This window comes from Oncorhynchus mykiss, chromosome 11 (assembly GCF_057628025.1).
Source record: "Oncorhynchus mykiss isolate SJ-2025 chromosome 11, ASM5762802v1, whole genome shotgun sequence".
NCBI classification, from domain to species: domain Eukaryota; kingdom Metazoa; phylum Chordata; class Actinopteri; order Salmoniformes; family Salmonidae; genus Oncorhynchus; species Oncorhynchus mykiss.
In genome coordinates, this window is record NC_143032.1 from 70,319,157 (window position 1) to 70,342,612 (window position 23,456).

General features: G+C 43.7%; 1 protein-coding gene across 1 annotated transcript in view; it reads right to left on the minus strand.

Annotated features, from left to right (window-relative positions):
• Positions 1 to 18,379, minus strand: part of LOC110535099 (NMDA receptor synaptonuclear signaling and neuronal migration factor-like) — a 59,442-nt gene extending 41,063 nt beyond the window's left edge. The window contains exons 1-2 of the mRNA XM_036936192.2: positions 17,992 to 18,379; positions 1,713 to 1,774 (exon numbers count right to left, since the gene is read on the minus strand). Coding sequence (XP_036792087.2) covers positions 1,713 to 1,774; positions 17,992 to 18,062 — 133 coding nt within the window. The 5' untranslated portion in view covers positions 18,063 to 18,379. The remainder of the gene's footprint in view (positions 1 to 1,712; positions 1,775 to 17,991) is intronic.
• Between the last annotated feature and the right edge of the window lie 5,077 nt (positions 18,380 to 23,456).

Genomic DNA, 23,456 nt, shown 5'->3' on the forward strand with positions numbered 1-23,456 from the left:
TCTAAGTCAGAGTCGTCCAGAGTAGTGATGTTGGACAGGCGGGTAGGTGCAGGTAGTGATCGGTTGAAGAGCATGCATTTAGTTTTACTTGTATTTAAGAGCAGTTGGAGGCCACGGAAGGAGAGTTGTATGGCATTGAAGCTTGCCTGGAGGGTTGTTAACACAGTGTCCAAAGAAGGGCCGGAAGTATACAGAATGGTGTCGTCTGCGTAGAGGTGGATCAGAGACTCACCAGCAGCAAGAGCGACCTCATTGATGTATACAGAGAAGAGAGTCGGTCCAAGAATTGAACCCTGTGGCACCCCCATAGAGACTGCCAGAGGTCCGGACAACAGACCCTCAGATTTGACACACTGAACTATAAGCCTAAACCTAAATAAGTTGAAGCACAGAGTGAGGGAAGAGCCACCAGCAAGTGCTCAGCATATGTGGGAACTTCTTGGGAGCTTCTTAAACTTCGTGGGAACTTCTTAAAGACGGTTGGAAAAGCATTCCAAGTGAAGCTGGTTGAGAGAATGCCAAGAGTGTGCAAAGCTGTCATCAAGGCAAAGGGTGGCTACATTGAAGAATCTCAAATAGAACATATATTTTGATTTGTTTAACACGTTTTTGGTTAATACATGATTCCATGTGTGTTATTTCATAGTTTTGATGATTTCACTATTATTCTACAATGTAGAAAATAGTACCAATAAAGAAAAACCCTGGAATGAGTTGGTGTGTCCAAACTTTTGATTGGTACTGTATACTAAATTCATTTTTAAATGGGTGGATTTATTGATGTTAAAACAAAATACACTAGTTATGCTATTTTGGACCACCAGGCTGATGTCGGACCACAATAGAATGTTAATGAAGACACATCCACAACCGTAGATAGGCCGAGTATCAACCAGCCTTTAGTCTTGAAATCTTTGGTTGTTTAGAGCATGGCCTCACATGTGAATCCTTGAAGAGATGGGTGGGACTAAAGCTTAAGAGGGTGTGAACGATGCTGAATGGTTGTAGACAAAGACGAGCTCTCAAGTAGGTTAACCAAAACTTTCAAGGGGAATTTTCTCAAAAGCGAGGTTACAAGTTTGTCAACATTCAAGGCAGAATAACTTTCCCACTGTTCCTCAACTGTGGTTGTAGTGTATGATATTGTCACGACTTCCGCCGAAGTCGGTCCCTCTCCTTGTTCGGACGGTGTTCGGCAGTCGACGTCACCGGCTTTATAGCTACCGCCGATCCACTTTTCCTTTTCCATTTGTTTTGTCTTTGTTTCACACACCTGTTTTCAATCCCACAATCACCTGTTCATTATTTAACCCTCTGTCCCCCACATGGTTTTTGTGAGTGATTGTTTGTTGCATTGTGGTCCGTATATTGTGGCCATGTATTTTACGTGTATAATTTCATATTTCATATATCTGCTGTCCTGCGCCTGACTCATCTCACCAGATACACGCAGACAACGTTACAGATATAACCTTTTCTATCTCTGAGTCTCTACTTTTATTCAATGTAAAAAAACATAAGACCGAATCGAGCCGGTCGGTTACATTTGAAGAGGAAAGCTCTAGGAAATGTGAAGCCATGTGAAGAGGAAAGTTATAGGAAATGTGAAAAGGAAACTTCTAGGATATGTGAAGCCATGTGAAAATGAAAGTTATAGGAAATGTGAAGGTATGTTATGGGATGTACTAGATGAGGCTGGACACTGAGAGTACCTGATCCGTTGCGGTTCTCAGGGTGTGTGTGAGACAGGTAATCTCCGAAAGCTCTGGCTGCTCTGCAAAGAGAAGCACAACACAACACTCTGATTAGCACTGGACAGCTGGCTGCCTGACTCTCACTGTGAGCCTGACTGGCTGCCTGTCTGTCTGCCACTCACTGTGAGCCTGCCTGCCTGCCTGCCTGCCTGCCTGCCTGCCTGCCTGCCTGCCTGCCTGCCTGCCTGCCTGCCTGCCTGCCTGCCTGCCTGTCTGTTTGTCTGTCTGCCTCTCACTGTGAGGCTGCCTGCCTGTCTGTCTCTCACAGGGAGCTTGCTGACTCCAACTGAGTGACTCACCACTCACCAGACCAAGACATCTCCTACTCAATAACAGCATCCCAAATGGCACTCTATTCCCTATATAGTGTACTACTTTTAACCAATAAGGTGCCATTTTGGAAGTAACCAGTGTTTTATGATTGTCCCACCCAATAATTGAATAACCTGATTTGTCTCATTAGCTTTCCATCCAATTGGCAACAAATTGTCATACAAATATTCTAAAATACACACGTTTTCCCAGAGACGTGTTTGAATCAAATTTACTTGTTGCAATTCAAACACGGTGCTGATAACGCAGGGCGAAACACCTTTTGCTATTCAAGTCCCATGTAGTGCTATAAATTCTCGTGCTATAAATTCTCAGACAACCCAAAGATTCCTTGATGCCCTTCCAGACTCTCTCTGCCTACCCAAGGACATCAGAGGACAAAAATCAGTTAACCACCTAACTAAGGAACTCAATTTAATCTTGCGCAATACCCTAGAGGCAGTTGCACCCATAAAAACTAAAAACATTTGTCATAAGAAACTAGCTCCCTGGTACACAGAAAATACCCGAGCTCTGAAGCAAGCTTCCAGAAAATTGGAACGGAAATGACGCCACATCAAACTGGAAGTCTTCCGACTAGCTTGGAAAGACAGCACCGTGCAGTATCGAAGAGCCCTTACTGCTGCTCGATCATTCTGTTCATTCAACTTAATTGAGGAAAATAAGAACAATTCAAACTGTCTTTTGATACTGTCGCAAAGCTAACTAAGAAGCAGCATTCCCCAAGATAGAATGGCTTTCACTTCAGCAGTAATAAATGCATGAACTTCTTTGAGATAAAGATCATGATCATTAGAAGGCAAATTACTCCTCTTTAAATCTGCGTATTCCTCCAAAGCTCAGTTGTCCTAGGTCTGCACAACTCTGCCAGGACCTAGGATCAAGAGAGACACTCAAGTGATTTAGTACTATATCTCTTGACACAATGATGAAAATAATCATAGCCTCTAAACCTTCAAGCTGCATACTGGACCCTATTCCAAATAAACTACTAAAAGAGCTGCATCCTGTGCTTGGCCCTCCTATGTTGAACATAATAAACGGCTCTCTAACCACCGGATGTTTACCAAAATCACTAAAAGTGGCAGTAATAAAGCCTCTCTTGAAAAAGCCAAACCTTGACCCAGAAAATATTTTAAAAACTATCGGCCTATATCGAATCTTCCATTCCTCTCAAAAACTTTAGAAAAAGCTGTTGCGCAGCAACTCACTGCCTTCCTGAAGACAAACAATGTATATGAAATGCTTCAGTCTGGTTTTAGACCCCATTATAGCACTGAGACTGCACTTGTGAAGGTGGTAAATTACCTTTTAATGGCGTCAGACCGAGGCTCTGCATCTGTCCTCGTGCTCCTACACCTTACTGCTGCTTTTGATACCATCGATCACCACATTCTTTTGGAGAGATTGGAAACCCAAATTGGTCAACACGGACAAGTTCTGGCCTGGTTTAGTCGGAAAGATATCAGTTTGTCTCTGTGAATGGTTTGTCCTCTGACAAATCAACTGTAAATTTCGGTGTTCCTCAAGGTTTCGTTTTAGGACCACTGTTGTTTTCACTATATATTTTACCTCTTGGGGATGTCATTCGAAAACATAATGTTAACTTTCACTGCTATGCGGATGACACACAGCTGTACATTTCAATGAAACATGGTGAAGCCCCAAAATTGCCAGTGCTAGAAGCCTGTGTTTCATACATAAGGAAGTGGATGGCTGTAAACGTTCTACTTTTAACCTCTGACAAAACAGAGATGCTTGTTCTAGGTCCCAAGAAACAAGAGATCTTCTGTTGAATCTGACAATTAATCTTGATGGTTGTACAGTGGTCTCAAATAAAACTGTGAAGGACCTCGGCGTTACTCTGGACCCTGATCTCTCTTTTGACGAACATATCAAGACTGTTTCAAGGACAGCTTTTTTCCATCTACGTAACATTGCAAAAATCAGAAACTTTCTGTCCAAAAATTATGCAGAAAAATGTATCCATGCTTTTGTTACTTCTAGGTTAGACTACTGCAGTGCTCTACTTTCCGGCTACCCGGATAAAGCACTAAATAAACTTCAGTTGGTGCTAAATACGTCTGCTAGAATCCTGACTAGAACCAAAAAAAAATATCATATTACTCCAGTGCTAGCCTCCCTACACTGGCTTCCTGTTAAGGCAAGTGCTGATTTCAAGGTTTTACTGCTAACCTACAAAGCATTACATGGGCTTGCTCCTAGCTATTTTTCCGATTTGGTCCTGCCGTACATACCTACACAAACGCTACGGTCACAAGACGCAGGCCTCCTAATTGTCCCTAGAATTTCTAAGCAAACAGCTGGAGGCAGGGCTTTCTCCTATAGAGCTCCATTTTTATGGAATGGTCTGCCTACCCATGTGAGAGACGCAGACTCGGTCTCAACCTTTAAGGGGTATCATTGGATAGGGCCACAGTGTCTCCTGACCCCTCCTGTCTCAGCCTCCAGTATTTATGCTGTAGTAGTTTATGTGTTGGGGGGCTGGGGTCAGTCTGTCATATCTGGAGTACTTCTCCTGTCTTATGCGGTGTCCTGTGTGAATTTAAGTATGGTCTCTCTAATTCTCTCTTTCTCTCTTTCTTTTGCTCTCTCGGAGGACCTGAGCCCTAGGACTATGCCTCAGGACTACCTGGCATGATGACTCCTTACTGCCCACAGTTCACCCGGTTGTGCTGCTGCTCCAGTTTCAACTGTTCTGCCTGCGGCTATGGAACCCTGACCTGTTCACTGGACGAGCTACCTGTTCCAGACCTGCTGTTTTCAACTTTCTTGAGACAGCAGGAGCGGTAGAGATACTCTGAATGATCGGCTATGAAAAGACAACTGACATTTACTCCTGAAGTGCTGACTTGCTGCACCCTCGACAACTACTGTGATTATTATTATTTGACCAAGCTGGTCATATATGAACATTTGAACATCTTGGCCATGTTCTGTTATAATCTCCACCCGGCACAGCCAGAAGAGGACTGGCCACCCCTCATAGCCTGGTTCCTCTCTAGGTTTCTTTCTAGGTTTAGGCCTTTCTAGGGAGTTCTTCCTAGCCACCGTGCTTCTACACCTGCATTGCTTGCTGTTTGGGGCTTTAGGCTGGGTTTCTGTACAGCACTTTGAGATATCAGCTGATGTAAAAAGGGCTATATAAATACATTTGATTTGATTTGATGTACCAGATAAAAAATATAAGTTTAAATTGGTTTCCATCCACTTTTCAACTCTAACAAAAAACACTGCTGTTGGCCTGTTCGCTCCAGCCTTCATGATGAGATTATTATTATGGGCAAAAGAGCTAGATGATTTATCAAACCGCAGCCAAGCATCGATTATCATGTCACCAGAATAAGACCCTCGATATTTATTGGAAAGGAGCATCAAGCTCATTACCTTGCACTTTCACCACCCTGTGAAGTTCATCATAATGTATTTAATCTGTAGCCTAATAAACTGCATGCTTTCCCGGTTAGTCGTAGTGGTACGCATAAATGCGTCACAAAAAGCGTATTTTGTCTAGAGTATTTAGTTTTGTCGACAATTGGAAATTAGGCCTGTCATTACATTTTTCATTCAACATGAACTTTACCCGCATGAAAAGGTTGAATGGAAACCTGGTTAGTACCTTGGTTTTACTCTTGGATTTAGTTCCCTATGGAACTGTCTTCTTAAACCGAAAATACTCGAGGTCTCTTGACGCTGGTGTTCTATCTATACATTCCGAACATGTTCATGACACGTGCCTAAAACCATTATTTTGAGTGTGAAATCCAATATGCAGGTGTGTTCCAGACCGGTTTGATATGATTCCTTGCTCTTGTACACGGCTCTAGGGCCACACGTATGAGTGGCGATAGTACAGTAGGGGAGTAAACCCTTTCACATTTACACACACACACACACACACACACACACACACACACACACACAGACAGCGGGAGGGGAGAATTGCACATGGAGAGTGTAAAGAGGGATATGGGAGGCTGAGTATGTACATGAGTTCAATCTATACCTTCATCAAACAAAAAAACACTTATTTCATGTGTCACAAATTCCATCTCCCCTGTGGTTCACTGAAGTGGGTCTGGGGATGGATGTGCAATAGGAAACAAAAGATGTGTGCAATTCTTTCTCCAGCTTTCATCCTACATAATATGGCCCAACATGTACTGTACCACACACATCATCAGGGTCATTTTGTGTTTGTTCTATTGTTCTTACTCTCTTAATTGGCAACAGAAAAGAACATGGTCAGCTGTACTATGTTGTTTAATAACTCTCCCACACAAACACATTTCTATGGCAAGTACTCCCACATAGCTACGCATACTGCACATAATGTAGGCTAGAGAGAAGAGAGGATATGGGCTAACACAAGCAATGCACGTGTGTGTGTACATACAGTATTTATACACACAAAGACACGCATGCACACACATCAAATCAAATCAAATCAAATTTTATTTGTCACATGCACATGGTTAGCAGATGTTAATGCGAGTGTAGCGAAATGCTTGTGCTTCTAGTTCCGACACGCACGCATGCGCACACACACATGCACACACACACACCTACAGCATTACACATTCAGTGTTGGGCAGTCTGTACACATCTCTGTGAGGATGCTGCTCTGAAATGCCATGCCACCCTCCCTTCTACAACACACTCTAACTAATTAAATATGAAGCAGCAAGTGCAGCAGCAGAGGAGAGAGAGAGAGAGAGAGAGAGAGAGAGAGAGAGAGAGAGAGAGAGAGGGGGGGGGGGATAGAGGGAGAGGAGAGGAATGCTTTCATCCCTTATCTCTCTGGCTCTCCACTCCTTCCTATAAACATTCTAAAGGGCTGCGTATAAAGGTAATGGGGAGGACCACACACATCCAAGACGACCACTTCCAGAGGACAAACTAGCTACTGTCATGGAGCCAATTGTGGAACTACTATGTGTAACAGTGTTCCTTCCATCCCTATCCTCGCCCCAACCTGGGCTTGAACAAGGGGCCCTGTCTCGTTCTGACCTTAGTTCCTTTGTGATGTTTTTGTTTTAGTATGGTCAGGGCGTGAGTTGGGTGGGCAGTCTATGTTATTTTTTCTATGATTTGGTATTTCTGTGTTTGGCCTGGTATGGTTCTCAATCAGAGGCAGCTGACAATCGTTGTCCCTGATTGAGAACCATACTTAGGCAGCCTGTTTTCACCCTTGAGTTGTGGGTGATTATATTTTCTGTTTAGTGTGGTCGTGCTTTTTGTTTGATAGTGGTCAGTTTAAATAAATAACATGAACAAGTACCACGCTGCGCTGCCACCTTCTTCCACCGACGACCGTTACTGGCCCTCTCAACACATCGACAACAGTCACCCTTTGAAGCATCGTTACCTATCGCTCCACAAAAGCTGCAGCCCTTCAAGTAAGTGACGTCAGCGATTGAAACGCTACTACCGCACACCGCTAACTAGCCATTTCACACCGGTTACATATGGTCCAATACAACAACTGACATTTCACTGATACTAGTCCAGCCTGCATTGCAGTCATGCCCAACAGCAGTAACCCCATTTCATCATGTACTTCCCCCCCAACTCACAGAATAATATATAAAAAATCCTTAATTATAGGAGCTCTATGGCTCAACTCACATCTGTGGCTTCCTTCCTTGTGCTCCGTAAATGTTAATGTCTCTGCTTCTCAAGGACAGTCCACAGAGAACCAGAGACAGTATGTGGATTGAAGCGTAAGCCAATTACACAGCCGCCATATTAATAAATCACTTTTTTCCCCAGCACTTTGAACATCGATTAACAACCATAAAAGAGAACTCAGTGGGGAAGTATTAAGACATTCATTAGAGAGAAGAGTGGCATAGTTAGATAGGAGAGGAGTGTACCACCCCCATGTATCTCTGTCTCCATCCCAAATGGCACCCTAGTCCCCTTACAGTGACTTGGTCAAAAGTAGTGCAATATATATCGAACAGGTTGTCATTTGGGACGTATCGTCTGTGTGCCTTGCCTTGCTCTGCCCTCATGTTGTCTGCTCTACTGTCTGGCAGATTGTATTGTGCTTTTATGAGCAGAATCCTGAATCCTTGCATGTTTTCAGCCAAGTGACGAGGGGAGAGAAGGAAGGGGGGAGACAAGTGGGCCGGGAAACATGAAGACTGTGACAGGGGGAGATGTGTTTAAACAGCATAAATAGAAAGCAGGAATGATAAGGATGAGAGGTTTATGAAAGAAAAAAAGTGGAGAAAAGAATTGAAGAAAGGAGATGTACTGTGTAAACCCTAACTGCATGTTCTGTAAAAGCAGGGCAAATACAGTGCCTTGCAAAAGTATTCATCCCCCTTGGTGTTTTTCCTATTTTGTTGCATTACAAACTGTCATTTAAATGGATTTTTATTTGGATTTTATGTAATGGACATGCATAAAATGTTCCAAATTGGTGAAGTGAAATTTAAAAAATAACTTATTTTAAAAAATTCAATTTTTTTTACGGAAAGGTGCGTGAATATGTATTCACCCCCTATCCTATGAAGCCCCTAAATAAGATCTGGCGCAACCAATTACCTTCAGAAGTCACAAAATTTGTTAAAGTCCACCTGTGTGCAATCTAAGTGTCACATGATCTCAGTATATATACCTGTTCCGAAAGGCCCCAGAGTCTGCAACACCACTAAGAAAGGAGCACCACCAAGCAAGCAGCGCCATGAAGACCAAGGAGCTCTCCAAACAGGTCAGGGACAAAGTTGTGGAAAAGTACATATCAGGGTCGGGTTATAAAAAAATATCCGAAACTTTGAACATGCCACGGAGCACCATTAAATCAATTATTAAAAAATGGAAAGAATATGGCACCACAACAAACCTGCCAGGAGAGGGCCGCCCACCAAAACTCATGGACCAGGCAAGGAGGGCATTAATCAGAGGCAACAAAGAGACCAAAGATAACCCTGAAAAAGCTTTTCTACGGCTGGCCATGCTTTCCACCTGGCTACCCCTACCTCGGCCAACAGCTCTGCACCCCCCCACAGCAACCTCCCCAAGCCCCCCCCCCCCCCCCCCCCCCCCACCTGCTTCTCCTTCACCCAAATCCAGATAGCTAATGTTCTGAAAGAGCTGCAAAATCTGGACCCCTACAAATCAGCTGGGCTAGACAATCTGGACCAATCTGGATCTCTTTCTAAAATGATCTGCTGCAATTGTTGCAACTCCTATTACTAGCCTGTTCAACCTCTCTTTGGTATCGTCTGAGATCCCTATAGATTGGAAAGCTGCCGCCATCATCCCCCTCTTCAAAGGGGGAGACACTCTAGACCCAAACTGTTAGACTTATCCTGCCCTGCCTATCTAAAGTCTTCGAAAGCCAAGTCAACAAACAGATCACAGACCATTTCAATTCCCACCGTACCTTCTCCGATTTGCAAACTGGTTTCCGGGCTGGTCATGGGTGCACCTCAGCCACGCTCAAGGTCCTAAATGATATCATAACCTCCATTGATAAGACCGTACTGTGCAGCCGTCTTCATCGACCTGGCCAAGGTTTTCGACTCTGTCAATCACCACATTCTTATCGGCAGACTCGACAGCCTTGGTTTCTCAAATGACTGTCTCGCCAAGTTCACCAACTACTTCTCTGATAGAGTTCAGTGTGTCAAATCGGAGGGCCGGTTGTCCGGACCTCTGACAGTCTCTATGGGGGTGCCACAGGCTTCAATTCTCAGGCCGACTCTTTTCTCTGTATAGATCAATGAAGTCGCTCTTGCTGCTGGTGAGTCTCTGATCCACCTCTACGCAGACGACACCATTCTGTATACCTCTGGCCCTTCTTTGGACACTGTTAACAAACCTCCAGATGAGCTTCGATGCCATACAACTCTCCTTCTGTGGCCTCCAACTGCTCTTATATGCAAGTAAAACTAAACGCATGCTCTTTAACCGATCGCTGCCTGCACCTGCCCGCCCGACTAGCATCACTATTCTGGACGGTTCTGACTTAGAATATGTGGACAACCTCAAATACCTAGGTGTCTGGTTAGACTGTAAACTCTCCTTCCAGACTCACCTTAAGCATCTCCAAGCCAACATTAAATCTAGAATCGGCTTCCTATTTTGCAACAAAGCATCCTTCACTTATGCTGCTAAACATACCCTCGTAAAACTGACTATCCTACCGATCCTCGACTTCGGCGATGTAATTTAGAAAATAGCCTCCAACACTCTACTCTAAAATTGGATGTAGTCTATCACAGTGCCATACGTTTTGTCACCAAAGCCCCATATTCTACCCACCACCTCGACCAGTATGCTCTTGTTGGCTGGCCCTCGCTTCAAATTTGTCGCCAAACCCACTGGCTCCAAGTTATCTACAAGTCTTTGCTAGGTAAAGCCCCGCCTTATGGTTCATGGCTCACTGGTGGCTTATGGCTCACTAGTCACCATAGCAACATCCACCCGTAGCACACGCTCCAGCAGGTATATTTCACTGGTCATCCCCAAAGCTAACACCTCGTTTGGCCGCCTTTCCTTCCTGTTCTCTGCTGCCAATGGCTGGAATGAATTGCAAAAAATCACAAAAGCTGGAGACTTATCTCCCTCACCAACTCGAAACATCAGCTGTCAGAGCAGCTTACCGATCATTGCACCTATACACAGCCCATCTGTAAATAGCCCACCCAACTAAAATTGTAATTCTTGTAGGGAATCCTGTTTCAGTCTTGCAGAGATTTTAGACTGGGACGAAGGTTCACCTTCCAGCAGGACAATGACCCTAAGCATACTGCTGAAGCAAGTGGTTTAAGGGGAAACATTTAAATGTCTTGGAATGGTCTAGTCAAAGCCCAGACCTCAATCCAATTGAGAATTGTGGTATGACTTAAAGATTGCTGTACACCAGCAGAACCCATCCAACTCTGAAGGAGCTAGAGCAGTTTTGCCTTGAAGAATGGGCAAAAATCCTAGTGACTAGATGTGCCAAGCTTATAGAGACATAACCCAAGGGACTTGCAGCTGTACTTAATGCAAAAGGTGGCTCTACAAAGTATTGACTTTGGTGGGTGAATAGTTATGTATGCTCAAGTTCTGTTTTTTTTGTGTTTGTTTCACAAGAGAAAATGTTTTGCATCTTCAAAGTGGTAGACATGTTGTGTAAATCAAATGATACAAACCCCCCAAGAAATACATTTTAATTCCAATTTGTAAGGCAACAAAACAGGAAAAATGACAAGGGGGGTGAATGCTTTTGCAAGCCAAAAGCAACCTTGGCTTTTCTTTTTGGTTCTGTAGGGTATAAGGGAATAAAGATGTGTAAATAGTGGCCTGGTCAGACATGCATACTGTAGCCAACAGTGGAGGCTGCTGAGGGGAGGACGGCTCATAATAATGTCTGGAACAGAACAAATGAAATCAAACACAAAAAAACTTTGTGTTTGATACCATTCCGCTCCAGCTATTGCCATGAGCCCGCCCTCCCCAATTAAGATGCCACCAACCTCCTGTGGTAGCCAAGCCTATACATCAAGCCGCTGTGGTAGCCAAGCCTATACATCAAGCCGCTGTGGTAGCCAAGCCTATACATCAAGCCGCTGTGCCTGGGGATATATACACTACATACAGTGGGGTGCAATGTTAAGGCATTACACTGATGTGTGCAGAGGGCTAGGACGACAAATACATGAGGGGCCCTAATCGAGAACATGAGTATGGTTTCCTGACCTGGAAAAATTCCAGGCCCTAGTTAAAAGCTATAGGGTATATAGGCTAGAACTAGGGCCCAGAGTTGTTCCTCATCAGGTTGTCAGGAAGGAATACTGGCCCTATACATGATATTAAAATCTGTGAAAGACAGAAACTCGTACAGTTCAGCTCCATGAGATAGACACATCCAGGCACATCTGAAGCCTCTCTCCTATCTGTGTCAAGGAGCAAGCCTTCTGTGTTCTGGCCCTGGGTGTCTCAGTGAAAAACAAGTGTCTCAGGGACACCAAATGAGGCTCTTAGAGTAATTTGGAAAAAGAGGGGCACAGTGTATTCCTCCTCACCCACTAAATCTCACCACTCAGATAATCTCTCTGAGAGGATGACCTATTTCTGAGACACCCCAAATATCCCCCGTATCCATCTCCCTCACTCTCTCTTTCTGAGACGGCCCATCTTCCTCATTCCCGCTCTTACCTTCCTCTCTCCATCTTCCTCAGTCCCTCTCTCTCATCTTCTCGAGTGAAATAAAGTTGAAACAACAAACATCAAGTTGACCACTTAGCGCCTTAGTTTCTTGTCCTCGCTTGTTCACTGTCTCGGAGTCAAATGGAAATCTCAGATTTGGCAGGCCTCCCAAGTCCCTGCTGGCTGTTTTCTCAGTCTCACTCTCTACACTGTGGTTGTTAGGTGATTAAATGAATGTTTGTCAGAGTCCGTAAGAAATATTGCTTTGTAATTGGATTAAAACACAGACACCAGATGTAGGAAAACACTGGGTAGTTAAAGCCTAGTAGAGTTAATGTGTATTTTGACCAGTCTGCATCCCAGATGGCTCCCGACTCCCTACATACTGTACTACTTTTGATCAAGGCCTGTATAGGGAAAAGGGTGCCATTGGGACGCAGGCTCAGCCCGGCTAAGCATAACATGAGAATCCTGAGCACCGTAGCTGCCCAGACAATGAGTATTCGGTGTTAGTTCCTGACCCGCTGTATCCTGCGTTCCATCCAGCTTTTCCGCCTGCCGTCGAAGCAACGGTGACATGGGTGTAATTACTCAGATCAATGAGGTCAGGCAGCCTCCCTTGTATCACTGCATCCCTGTATTATTACAGTCCAGCCTCGCTCTACAGGCTGTAATCAGAGTAATTACAGCAGCTAGAACGCAGATACCTCTCCTCTGCACTGTAATCCCTGCCATACAGAGAGAGAGGTTTGGGTGAAAAGGCTGGTGGCTTAATTAAGAAACATTAGTATTGAGATGGCCTGAGATTCAGACAATAAACACTAGGTGTCAGGCAGACAATTACCCTCTGTCAGAAGTGGCTGTAGGTTCAGCCCTAGGGCACTGTGACTGAGTAATACCAATGTGGCGGGCCAAATGGCACCCTATTCCACTATATAGGGAATAGGGTGCAAGTTCGGACGCACCCATCCGAAGACCAATGTACTGTATCCTATGGGAATACAACTATAGGGTGTTGAACCAGCTATTCCTCATATTTATACCATGGCAGAAGAAGCATGTCAGGCTTGCAATGTGAATGTAGAATCTTAGAAGTGCAGTAACAACCAAACTGGGCTAATGTTGACTGTGATGGTGTGAACTCCACTGTGCTGTGGTTAGTACTGCACACTGCCTGGTATGATGGGTGAAGCCATGAAATGACATTGTACCACAGATTAAACAGTTACGTCCACACTTCAGGAATGCTATTGAGTGCTATACCCAACTGTTTTAGACAGGATTCCAAAAGTAGAAGGCCGCTGAAAGCATTCAAGTGAATGTCAGATGGTGTCAACACATATTTGTATCATCGTTTCCTTACAAATCAAATCTCTAAACATTTGTCATGACAATGTTTAATATGGGATGTAAACTTGAATGAATGCTTAATAAATATGTGCACAAATCAAAACCGACTGATTTTTAAAGGAATGATGCTGCTGATGTCAACTTGATGAAGAGGCAGCAGAGCAGTGGTCCCATCAGGTAGTGATTTAGGCAGGCATTTAGAAAAACTAATCTCTACCCTATGTACCCTAAACTCACACTGCACTGGGAAATATTAAACAAACAAATTGGGTCTTATGAGAAACAAGCCGGGAGGATTCAGAATACACAGCAGGTTAAATACATTTTGGGAGAAAAGATAAATCAATTCACATTTTGCAATAATATTCCTCCGAATTCTACTAAAAGATCTAGTGTAGTCAAGTGTACACGTATTCCAATGTTACCGGGCCGCACGCATCAATATTTTGTTGCACAGATCAGTCCATTACCTTGGGTGTATGGATGGGCCTCTGGGCTGAAACCACCCTGTGTCTGCTCTGCGCTGCAACACTCCTGTCAACCATTCTGCCTTAGTCTAGCCAAGGAAGATTAACAATAGAAAATAACAGAATAGCGGAGACTGTGTCCTGTCTGTGTCCTTAATGTTTAACCTTCATTCTAGCTGTACATACAGTGGGGAGAACAAGTATTTGAAACACTGCCGATTTTGCAGGTTTTCCTACTTACAAAGCATGTAGAGGTCTGTCATTTTTATCATAGGTACACTTCAACTGTGAGACGGAATCTAAAACAAAAATCCAGAAAATTACATTGTATGATTTTTAAGTAATTAATTTGCATACAACTCTCCTTCCGTGGCCTCCAACTGCTCATATATGCAAGTAAAACTATGCATTCTCTTCAACCGATCACTGCCCGCTCGTCCAGCATCACTACTCTGGACGGTTCTGACTTAGAATATGTGGACAAATACAAATACCTAGGTATCTGGTTAGACTGTAAACTCTCCTTCCAGACCCACATCAAACATCTCCAATCCAAAATTAAATCTAGAATTGGCTTCCTATTTCACAACAAAGCATCCTTCACTCATGCTGCCAAACACACTCAAAACTGACCATCCTACCGATCCTCGACTTTGGCGATGTCATTTACAAATTAGCCTCCAACACTCTACTCAACCAATTGGATGCAGTCTATCACAGTGCCATCCGTTATCCACCACTGCGACCTGTACTCTCTCCTTGGCTGGCCCTCGCTTCATACTCGTCGCCAAACCCACTGGCTCCAGGTCATCTACAAGTCTTTGCTAGGTAAAGCCCTGCCTTATCTCAGCTTACTGGTCACCATAGCAGCACCCACCTGTAGCACGCGCTCCAGCAGTTATATCTCACTGGTCACCCCCAAAACCAATTCTTCCTTTGGGCCTGTTTCCTTCCAGTTCTCTGCTGCCAATGACTGGAACAAACTTTCAACTTTATCACTTTATCACTAAACTTTATCACTGAAGCTGGAGACTCATATTTCCCTCACTAGCTTTAAGCACCTTTGTCAAAGCAGCTCACAGATCACTGCACTTGTACATAGCCCATCCAACTACTGTCACGTTCCGACCTTAGTTCCTTTATGTCTTTGTTTTAGTTTGGTCAGGGTGTGAGTTGGGGTGGGTAGTCTATGTTGTGGTTTTGTGTTTGGCCTGGTATGGTTCTCAATCAGAGGCAGGTGTCGTTCGTTGTCTCTGAGAATCATACTTGGGTAGCATTTTCCTACCTGGGTTTTGTGGGTGATTATTTCCTGTTTAGTGTTTTTTCATTCACCTTACGGGACTGTTCGTTTGTCGTTTATTGTGTTCAGTTATTTTATAAAAAATCCACGCTGCACTTTGGTCCTCACCTTTCACCACAGATGATCGTTACAACTACCTCATCCCCATACTGTATTTATTTATCTTGCTCCTTTGCATCCCAGTATCTTTACTTGCACATCCATCTTCTGCACATCTACCATTCCAGTGTTTAATTGCTATATTGTAATTACTTTGCCACCATGGCCTATTTATTGCCTTACCTCCCTTATCCTACCTCATTTGCACATGCTGTGTATAGACTTTTTCTACTGTATTATTGACTGTATGTTTGTTTATTCTATGTGTAACTCTGTTGTTTTGTGTCGAACTGCTTTGCTTTATCTTGGCCAGGTCGCAGTTGTAAATGAGAACTTGTTCTCAACTGGCCTACCTGGTTAAATAAAGGTGAAATAAAAAATACAAAACAAATGTTACAGGGAAACGGTGACCTTCAGCATTCAGTCTCTGCAGATATTCAGAGCTGCAATAGGGTCCGTGGCATTTCTCTCCATAGGTGGCTAAAGTACATATAGTACTTGGCTAAATTAGAACAGCGTTACCAGTCATTTACTTTTGCTTGGTCAGCTTTGTGACTTATGTAGATGTTCCAAATGTCTAATCCCTGTCCAGAAGCACATACAGTAGGCTAGTCAGGTCAATTAGGGAATACTTTCCAGGGTCAATTTACGGTAGTCAAATCCAGTCAAAGTTTATTGGTCGCTACTCATATTTGCAGATGTTATCGCAGGTGCAGCGAGAAGCTTGTGTTTCTAGCGCCAACAGTGCAGTGATAATACTTAGTAATACAAAACAATGCACACACACACAATCTCAAAAGTAAAAACAAAGAAATTAAGAAATATCAGTTTAATAAAGCTTTAAGGGAATCCATTCTTCTAAGCAGATGTGACTTGTCCATTCATTGGCTAGATTCAGTTGTCAAAAGTAGGACTCAACAGTTAAGCCAGCCATTCAGACTCCGAGACAAATACACAACGCAGAAGAGATTGGGGCTGTTTGTCAGTCAGAGGGATGAAATGGTTTTACACTCGAGGTCCAAACTCATCTGACAACCAATCAGTCAGTGATTGTGATTCTGAGGCAAAAGTGATGTGATGCCACACCACCATTACATCAGTGGGTTGTCTAGGCTATCTACGGGTAAAACGGTACACTAAAGCTCTGGGGGATTGCTTCCTGAAGAGCCATTAACATGTCTCGACATCTGTCATAGAGTAGAAAACATGGCTCTTGGGCCTCAGTCCAATAATATGTATTTGACACTGATCAGTTTGATTTATGCTGTGTGTTAAAGAGACCATATAACTGAAAAGGGAAAGAGTGGGGAGAGGAGAGTGAGAAACAAAAATAAATAGTCTGTCTGAAGTTGAGGTGTAAGAGAGCTGTGAGTGTGAAAGGTGTGAGGGCATGACTCATGGTTCTTCAAGGAATATAATCACCAAACCTGATGTGTTAGAGATGAGTCATAAACGTTGTGTCATCCCTAATTATAGATCTTACAACAACAAAAAAATGGACCAAATTCAGGCACGCTTCATGCTGTTTTGGTGTTTATTGGTTACATACACATATTTAGCAGATGTTATTGTGGGTGTAGCAAAATGCTTGTGTTCCTAGCTCCACGGTGTGTCATGCCCAATTATAGGTATTTCAAAACTACAATTTGACCAAACTCAGGCACGTTTCTTGCTGTTTGGTGTTTAAATAATAGTGTAGAATACATTTTCTGGCACTGTAGATCCCAGAGCCTGTTCGTTGGAAAGCTTAACAGTTGAAACATTTAAAAAAAAAATGTGTTGTTGCCAACCATGCTACATGCAATTTTACAATCAAGGGTTTAGGATTCAATGTTGTGTGCAGTTGCTTGGTGGCATTTCATATGCCTTTTCATGTCAGATCAAACACTCCTAAGAAACTTATCTAAAAAGTATAAAATACGAATAACCCCTTTTAGGCTACTGGGCTTCAAGAAGCTTGGTAGTAGGAAGTGTAACGCTCTAAGAAAAATACAGTAGTCTACAGTACACAAGGAGTGTACAATTAAACCGCTTATTTTACTAACTCTTATTGCTCAAACCATGATGCCAAAAAATCCATAAGAGCATGTTCTGTTGCCAAAAAAAGCTGTTACAAATTCCCAATGCTGTCCAAGGACTTTGAAAGATGCATTATCATTGTTGCCTAATACAAATAAAATACAGTAGAGGAATATAAGTTACAGGAAGGTAGCTATGACAGCAGATTTAGCCTATCAATGAAATTAAATAAATAATTGCAATGTAAATACTTTTGTAAAGCAGATATTTGATCACAACGCCACAGCAGTAAACTGGGAAACAAATATATTATAGGCTAGCATTTGTTTATAATTATAACTTTAGTTTCAGCTAGTTTGCGATTACTGCTCGAACAATTCAGCGGAGTCGCTACTTCGCCCGGTAAACGCGTCTACATCAGCACCGTGAGATGCACCATGCATCCCTCCAGTTATTATACCAGAGAGCTACGGATGAGCTCCGGCCCCCGGGCACTCACCTAACTTTTGCGGCCACAGAAGATATTGCATCGGTCCTTAAAGTCTTCCTTTTGGACCCGGCAGTTCCCATGCTGAAGTGGAAACGACACAAGATAAAAGCCAGATCATTCCACTGATGGGCGATCAGATATGAAGGAAGAAACGTCCGTAGAAAAAACGGAGGAAAAAAGGAACAATCGCACCTGGAGGAAAAACACCCCTTTTCCCCCTGAGTATTTTTAACCAGTTTTGTTATTTCATACTCATTAAATTTCAATCTATAAAGCTCACGTTAAAGATGGAAAACCTGTAGTGTGTGACTACGAGCGCAACAACAGCAGATGCACTGGTGGCTCGTTGCGCGCGGTTGACTGCCTGCCTCTGTTGCGCTCAATTTCTCATTGATTCAACTGAAGCGGAGAGGAATGGGCGGACAGGAAGGAAACGACAGCCATAAAAGGACTACACCCACCCCCCCCAAAAAATAACTAAAACACACACACACACACACACAGTCAAGTAACAGAATGGTATGACTGTAGCAGGTGAGGGCTGGGTCATTCAGATCCGTCTATGGAACATACATAAGTGTGCTGTTTGAATAGCCCTAAATATTGTCAAAGACCCCAGCCACCCCAGTCATAGACTGTTCTCTCTACTACCGCATGGCAAGCGGTACCGGGCTATCTGCCTTGTGTCCCACCCACCACCCGCAAACCCCTCTTTTACGCTACTGCTACTCCATGTTCATCATATATACATAGTCACTTTAACCATATCTACATGTGCATACTACCTCAATCAGCCTGACTAACCGGTGTATGTATGTGGCCTCGCTACTGTTTATAGCCTCACTACTTGTACGTATTTAGCCTGTTTTTGTACTGTTTTTCTTTATCTACCTATTGTTCACCTAATCTTTTTTGCACTATTGGTTAGAGCCTGTAAGTAAGTAAGCATTTCACTGTAAGGTTGTATTCGTTGCAGGTGACAACTAAACTTTGATTTGATTTTATATGATTTGGAATAGTGGCATTTTGGTTAGCTAACTGATTGCCATGAACTGTTAATTTATTATGAAACCAGTTGCAAGGACAGTGAGAATAAAAACTGACCGGAAGAAAACATTATCACATTATATACTCTAGATTGACTAGCCAACTTTCATTTCCACTTTTGCTAAGCGGTACTCAATAGGCATGACTCATATCCCATTGAATTGTGCATCCTATGGCACAATTATTATTTATGAAGAGGAAGTAAGTCAGCCCTTGCCTCAAAGCAAAGCCTGAATCATCATCTATCTTGGTGACCTTGTCACTGACATCAACACATTATATACCGAGATGACATCATCGACCAACCATACCAACCGCTCTTTCAGCACCATGGACAGTATCTATGATGGAAAGGCAGCATGTGACAGCAATGTAAAAAAAAAAAGAAAAAAGAAAGTGGGCATCCCAAATGGCACCCTATTCCCAATATAGTGTACTACTTTTGACCAGAGCCCGTCAAAATAATGCACTATATAGGGGGATGTGCCATTTGGGATGTGTCTTTGGATCCACAGGACTGACGGGTTGCTACTGAGGACAGCAGAGACTTCCAGACAGAGACCAAGGGATGGGTAGAGAAGTGGAGAAAGTATGGTTCAGTTACACACACACTTGACACTGAGACATCAGTGTGAATTTAATTTAGTGAAAATGAGATTCATTTCTGTTTTGTCTATTTTTGTGTGCAAACCACCCTTCAGTTTTTGAAAGATTGTAGAGGAAGAAAGTAGCATGAATGTTTTTCTCATATTTGTAGAAGAGATTACAGCCTGATAGATTAGAAACAGAGTTCCATGTGGACATCATAGAGAACACTAATGCTAGAGCACATTTGGACATCTGACCATGCAGATGTACTTACTAGCGAGTCCTCTTCAGATTTGCAGACAAAAGAGGAAGAGTTAAGACAGTTTCCTGGGGGTGTGTTTATTAGTACAATGGGCAGATAGTGGGAGAGAAATTCAGACCACAACATTAGCGAGGGATGGGGTTGGCTTTAGGAGAGAAGTTTCGTTTTTAAATTTTTTTTTTTTAGCTTTTGGGCCATGTTAAATAATCAAAATGATTGCGAGACAGTCAGAGAAGAGTACCTGCCTATTTCTTTACTTAAAGGTGCCTTCTGGCAAGCATGGTGGGGTGGGTACTTGTCTGCCTGGCCAGACCTATGGTTGGCCCTGCCCAGTCTTAGAGGTGGATGGAATATAGGATTTAACTAGGACAAACGCAAATGAATATGCATGAGGTGCAGGCAGCATACACACACAGACAAGCGCACCCAACCTCCAAATAACATTCCTGTCTGATTTAAAAGGCTTAGCTTTGAGTGTCTGGATACAAACAAAGCCTGTCTCATAATTATATTATACTAACAATTATATTTACAGGCAATTTAAATGTACTTTTTGTGCAAATAGTTTTTCCTGTTGGGTCTCCAGGGTTTTTGTTTACATGAGCGTCAGCCAGTATTGAGTATCTAAAAATGTCCGTCACATGGTCACTAAGATGACCGCCAACATGGGTGTGTCTTCCCTCCCAGAGAATCCAGTTCAACAGCACCTCACGTACACTCCCCTGTGTACAGGGAAGCTTGACGTTCTCTCTCTCTCTCGCAGTGAGATGCTGGGAGTTTTTTGGAGTTTGAGTGTTTGGTGTGGAGGGCTCTGTCCTAACTTTTTTCTTGATTCTGTCCTTGGTCTTTTCTTTCAATTTTTGTTTTAGCGGTATCCAGTTTTTTTTCCAAAGTTATGGCGGAAGAGGACAGAGTTTTAGTTTCCTGGGGTTTGGAAGGTGTGGCTTCTCAGCCTAGCGTGGAGAAGACGCCGTCGTTACGGCATGGATTCAGTTGTGTCCCTGAGAATGGAGTTAAGGCTGAATTTAAACATTCCGCTTCCAGAATGAACAAAGCGATGGCTGTGTTCATGAAAAGAGCTAATTTGGTGGCTAGGCTCATTGCTAATGGAATATTTGTAAGGGGTGTGTTGGTACCAATTTCACCTCTTTCTACCCATTTGACCAGGGTGATATTCTCAAATTTGCCTCTGTTTAATACGGATGATCAAATCAGGAAAGAGCGGAGTTGTTTTGGTAAGTTTGCTAGCGGTTTTCGTGTACTGTCAGCAGGCTTTCAGGCAGATGCTGTTTCGTTGCAAAGGCAAGTGTTCATGTTTCTGAATAACAATGAGCAACAGCTAAATGTGCATTTTAAAGTGAGGCATGGGGAGGGGCTCTACGCAGGATTTGCCAGCACAGATAGTCTACAGTTTGAGTGTGGGGATTTGGGGCATAAGAGCTTTGCGAGTCCACATAGGCCGTAGACAAGGTGAGTGTACAAGAGCCAGTGGGGGAAATCGAGGTCAAAGTGAAGGGGGCAATGAGATGCAGGCAGCAGAGGCTGGGCCTAGTCATACCAGTGGTGCAGATGAGGCTGAGCCTAGTCAGGCTAGAGATGGTGGGGTAGCTGAGGCTGGGCCTAGTCATGCTATGGAGGGTGGTGTAGATGATGCTGGGTCTAGTCAGGTTATGCTAGTGGATGAGGAGAGTATAGTGGGGAAGTGTAAGAGACTGGGGGGGAGGAGAAGGGTGTCAAGGAAAAAGGGGGGAGAAGAACGGAGGTTAGAAGGGAGAGGATGGGGTGGTCAAAGGCACCAAGGAACCATTTCCTGGTGCTGGGGGGAGGCCCCAACTAGAAAGGGCAGGTGGTCAGGATGGGAGATAGAGATGAGGAGGTGGAAAGTGAGTCTGAGGATGATGAGGGGGCTTTTTTTCCAGACTCCTCAATGGGTCCAGAGCTGATAGCCAGTCAAGCAGAGGGGTCAAAGTACACGGTGAGGGAACTGACAAGGTTCCTGAAAAGTGGATAAAAGTGTTATTTTTCTTGTCTGAGAAAGTTTGTAAGATCAGCACAACATCCTATGAAAAATGAGGGGCATGGTGTCCTCTCACCCAGGAAATGGTTGAGGTTGAGGAAATGGGTAACAATATTGGGTAAAGTTCTACCTTCAGACGCTGTTCAGATGAATAGTTTATTTCTGGCACTGGGGCTTTTTGAGCGTTGCTATTGGTCTCTTTCTCTTATGGAGACTCTTTAGGTAAGCTCGCTTAATATAAATGGTGCCAGAGATCCGGGAAAGAGGAGTGTGTAAAACAAAAAAAAGTACAGGTGTTGTTTCTGCAGGAGACGCATAGTGATGTGGTGAATGAAGTCTGTTGGGCTCTGGTGGAAGGGGGCAAGTGTGTTGTGCCAAATTTTAGTGCAGGGGTGGCAGTGTGTGTGGGATCTATCTGTAAAGATGCACTCCTAAAAGGAGGTGTGTAGGGTTAGGCTGCTTGTTGTAAAAGCAGAAATTAACAACATGGGGTTTTGTTTTTATAAATGTGTATGTGCCTAACACAGGGAGAGAGGGGGGGGGGGGGTTCCTTCTGTGTGTCTTAGACAGGAACTCTAACAGGAGGCGCCTGAGGAGACGCTGGTGGTCGGTGGGGACTGGAACTGCACAATGGATTTCACGAAAGACAGAAATGGGGAAGAGCCTCATTCAGGGTCAGTGGGAGTGTTAAGGGACATGATTAATCAGTTCGACCTAGTGGATGTTTGAAGAACTAAACATCCTGACACAAGACAGTATACATGGGTGAAGGTCTTTGGGGCTAGGGTGAGTGCAGCCCAACACCAGACAGTATACATGGGTGAAGGTCTTTGGGGCTAGGGTGAGTGCAGTGGGTTTTTCGGATCACCACATAACCGTGGCTCGGCTGTCTATTTCACCAGGGCCTCGGCATGCATCCAATTGGAGGTTTAATGTAAAGCTCTTACAGTATGCTACTTTTTGCTCAGATTTCTAGATTTCTTTGGGAAAGGTGAGGGCAGCAAAGAGGAGTATGAGTCAATGGTGGGATGTGGGGAAAGTCAAAATTAATATTTTCAGTCAACAGTATACAGCTCTCTCATCCTCAGAGGCTAGGAGAGTATTGGAGGTACTCAAGCGTAGTATTAGTGAGATTGAAGTAGAGATGGTGGGGCAAGGCAATGTAGGCCTCCAGGCTAATTTAGCTGAATTATGTAGGGACCTGGGCAGTTTTTTTTCTAGGTTAAAGCAAAGGGAGCACTTGTAAGAGCTAGGTCCTCAATGCTCAAGGAGATGGATGCTCCCAGCTCCTTCTTCTTTGGTTTGGAAAGACAGAGCAGTAAAGCCAAGGGTATGCATTGTCTACGGCTGTCTGATGGGCGGGTGACCTCTGTGGTAGGGGAGATGCGGACTGTGGAATTTTATACTGAGTTGTATAGGGCAGAACAGTGTGATCCTATGTGTGCTCAGGTCTTGTTTGCAGAACTCCCTAAGCTCTCTCTGGCACAGAGGGATGAAATGGACATTCATCCGTTGTCCCATGAACTGGCAGTGGCTGTAACCCAGATGTCCCATGGCCGT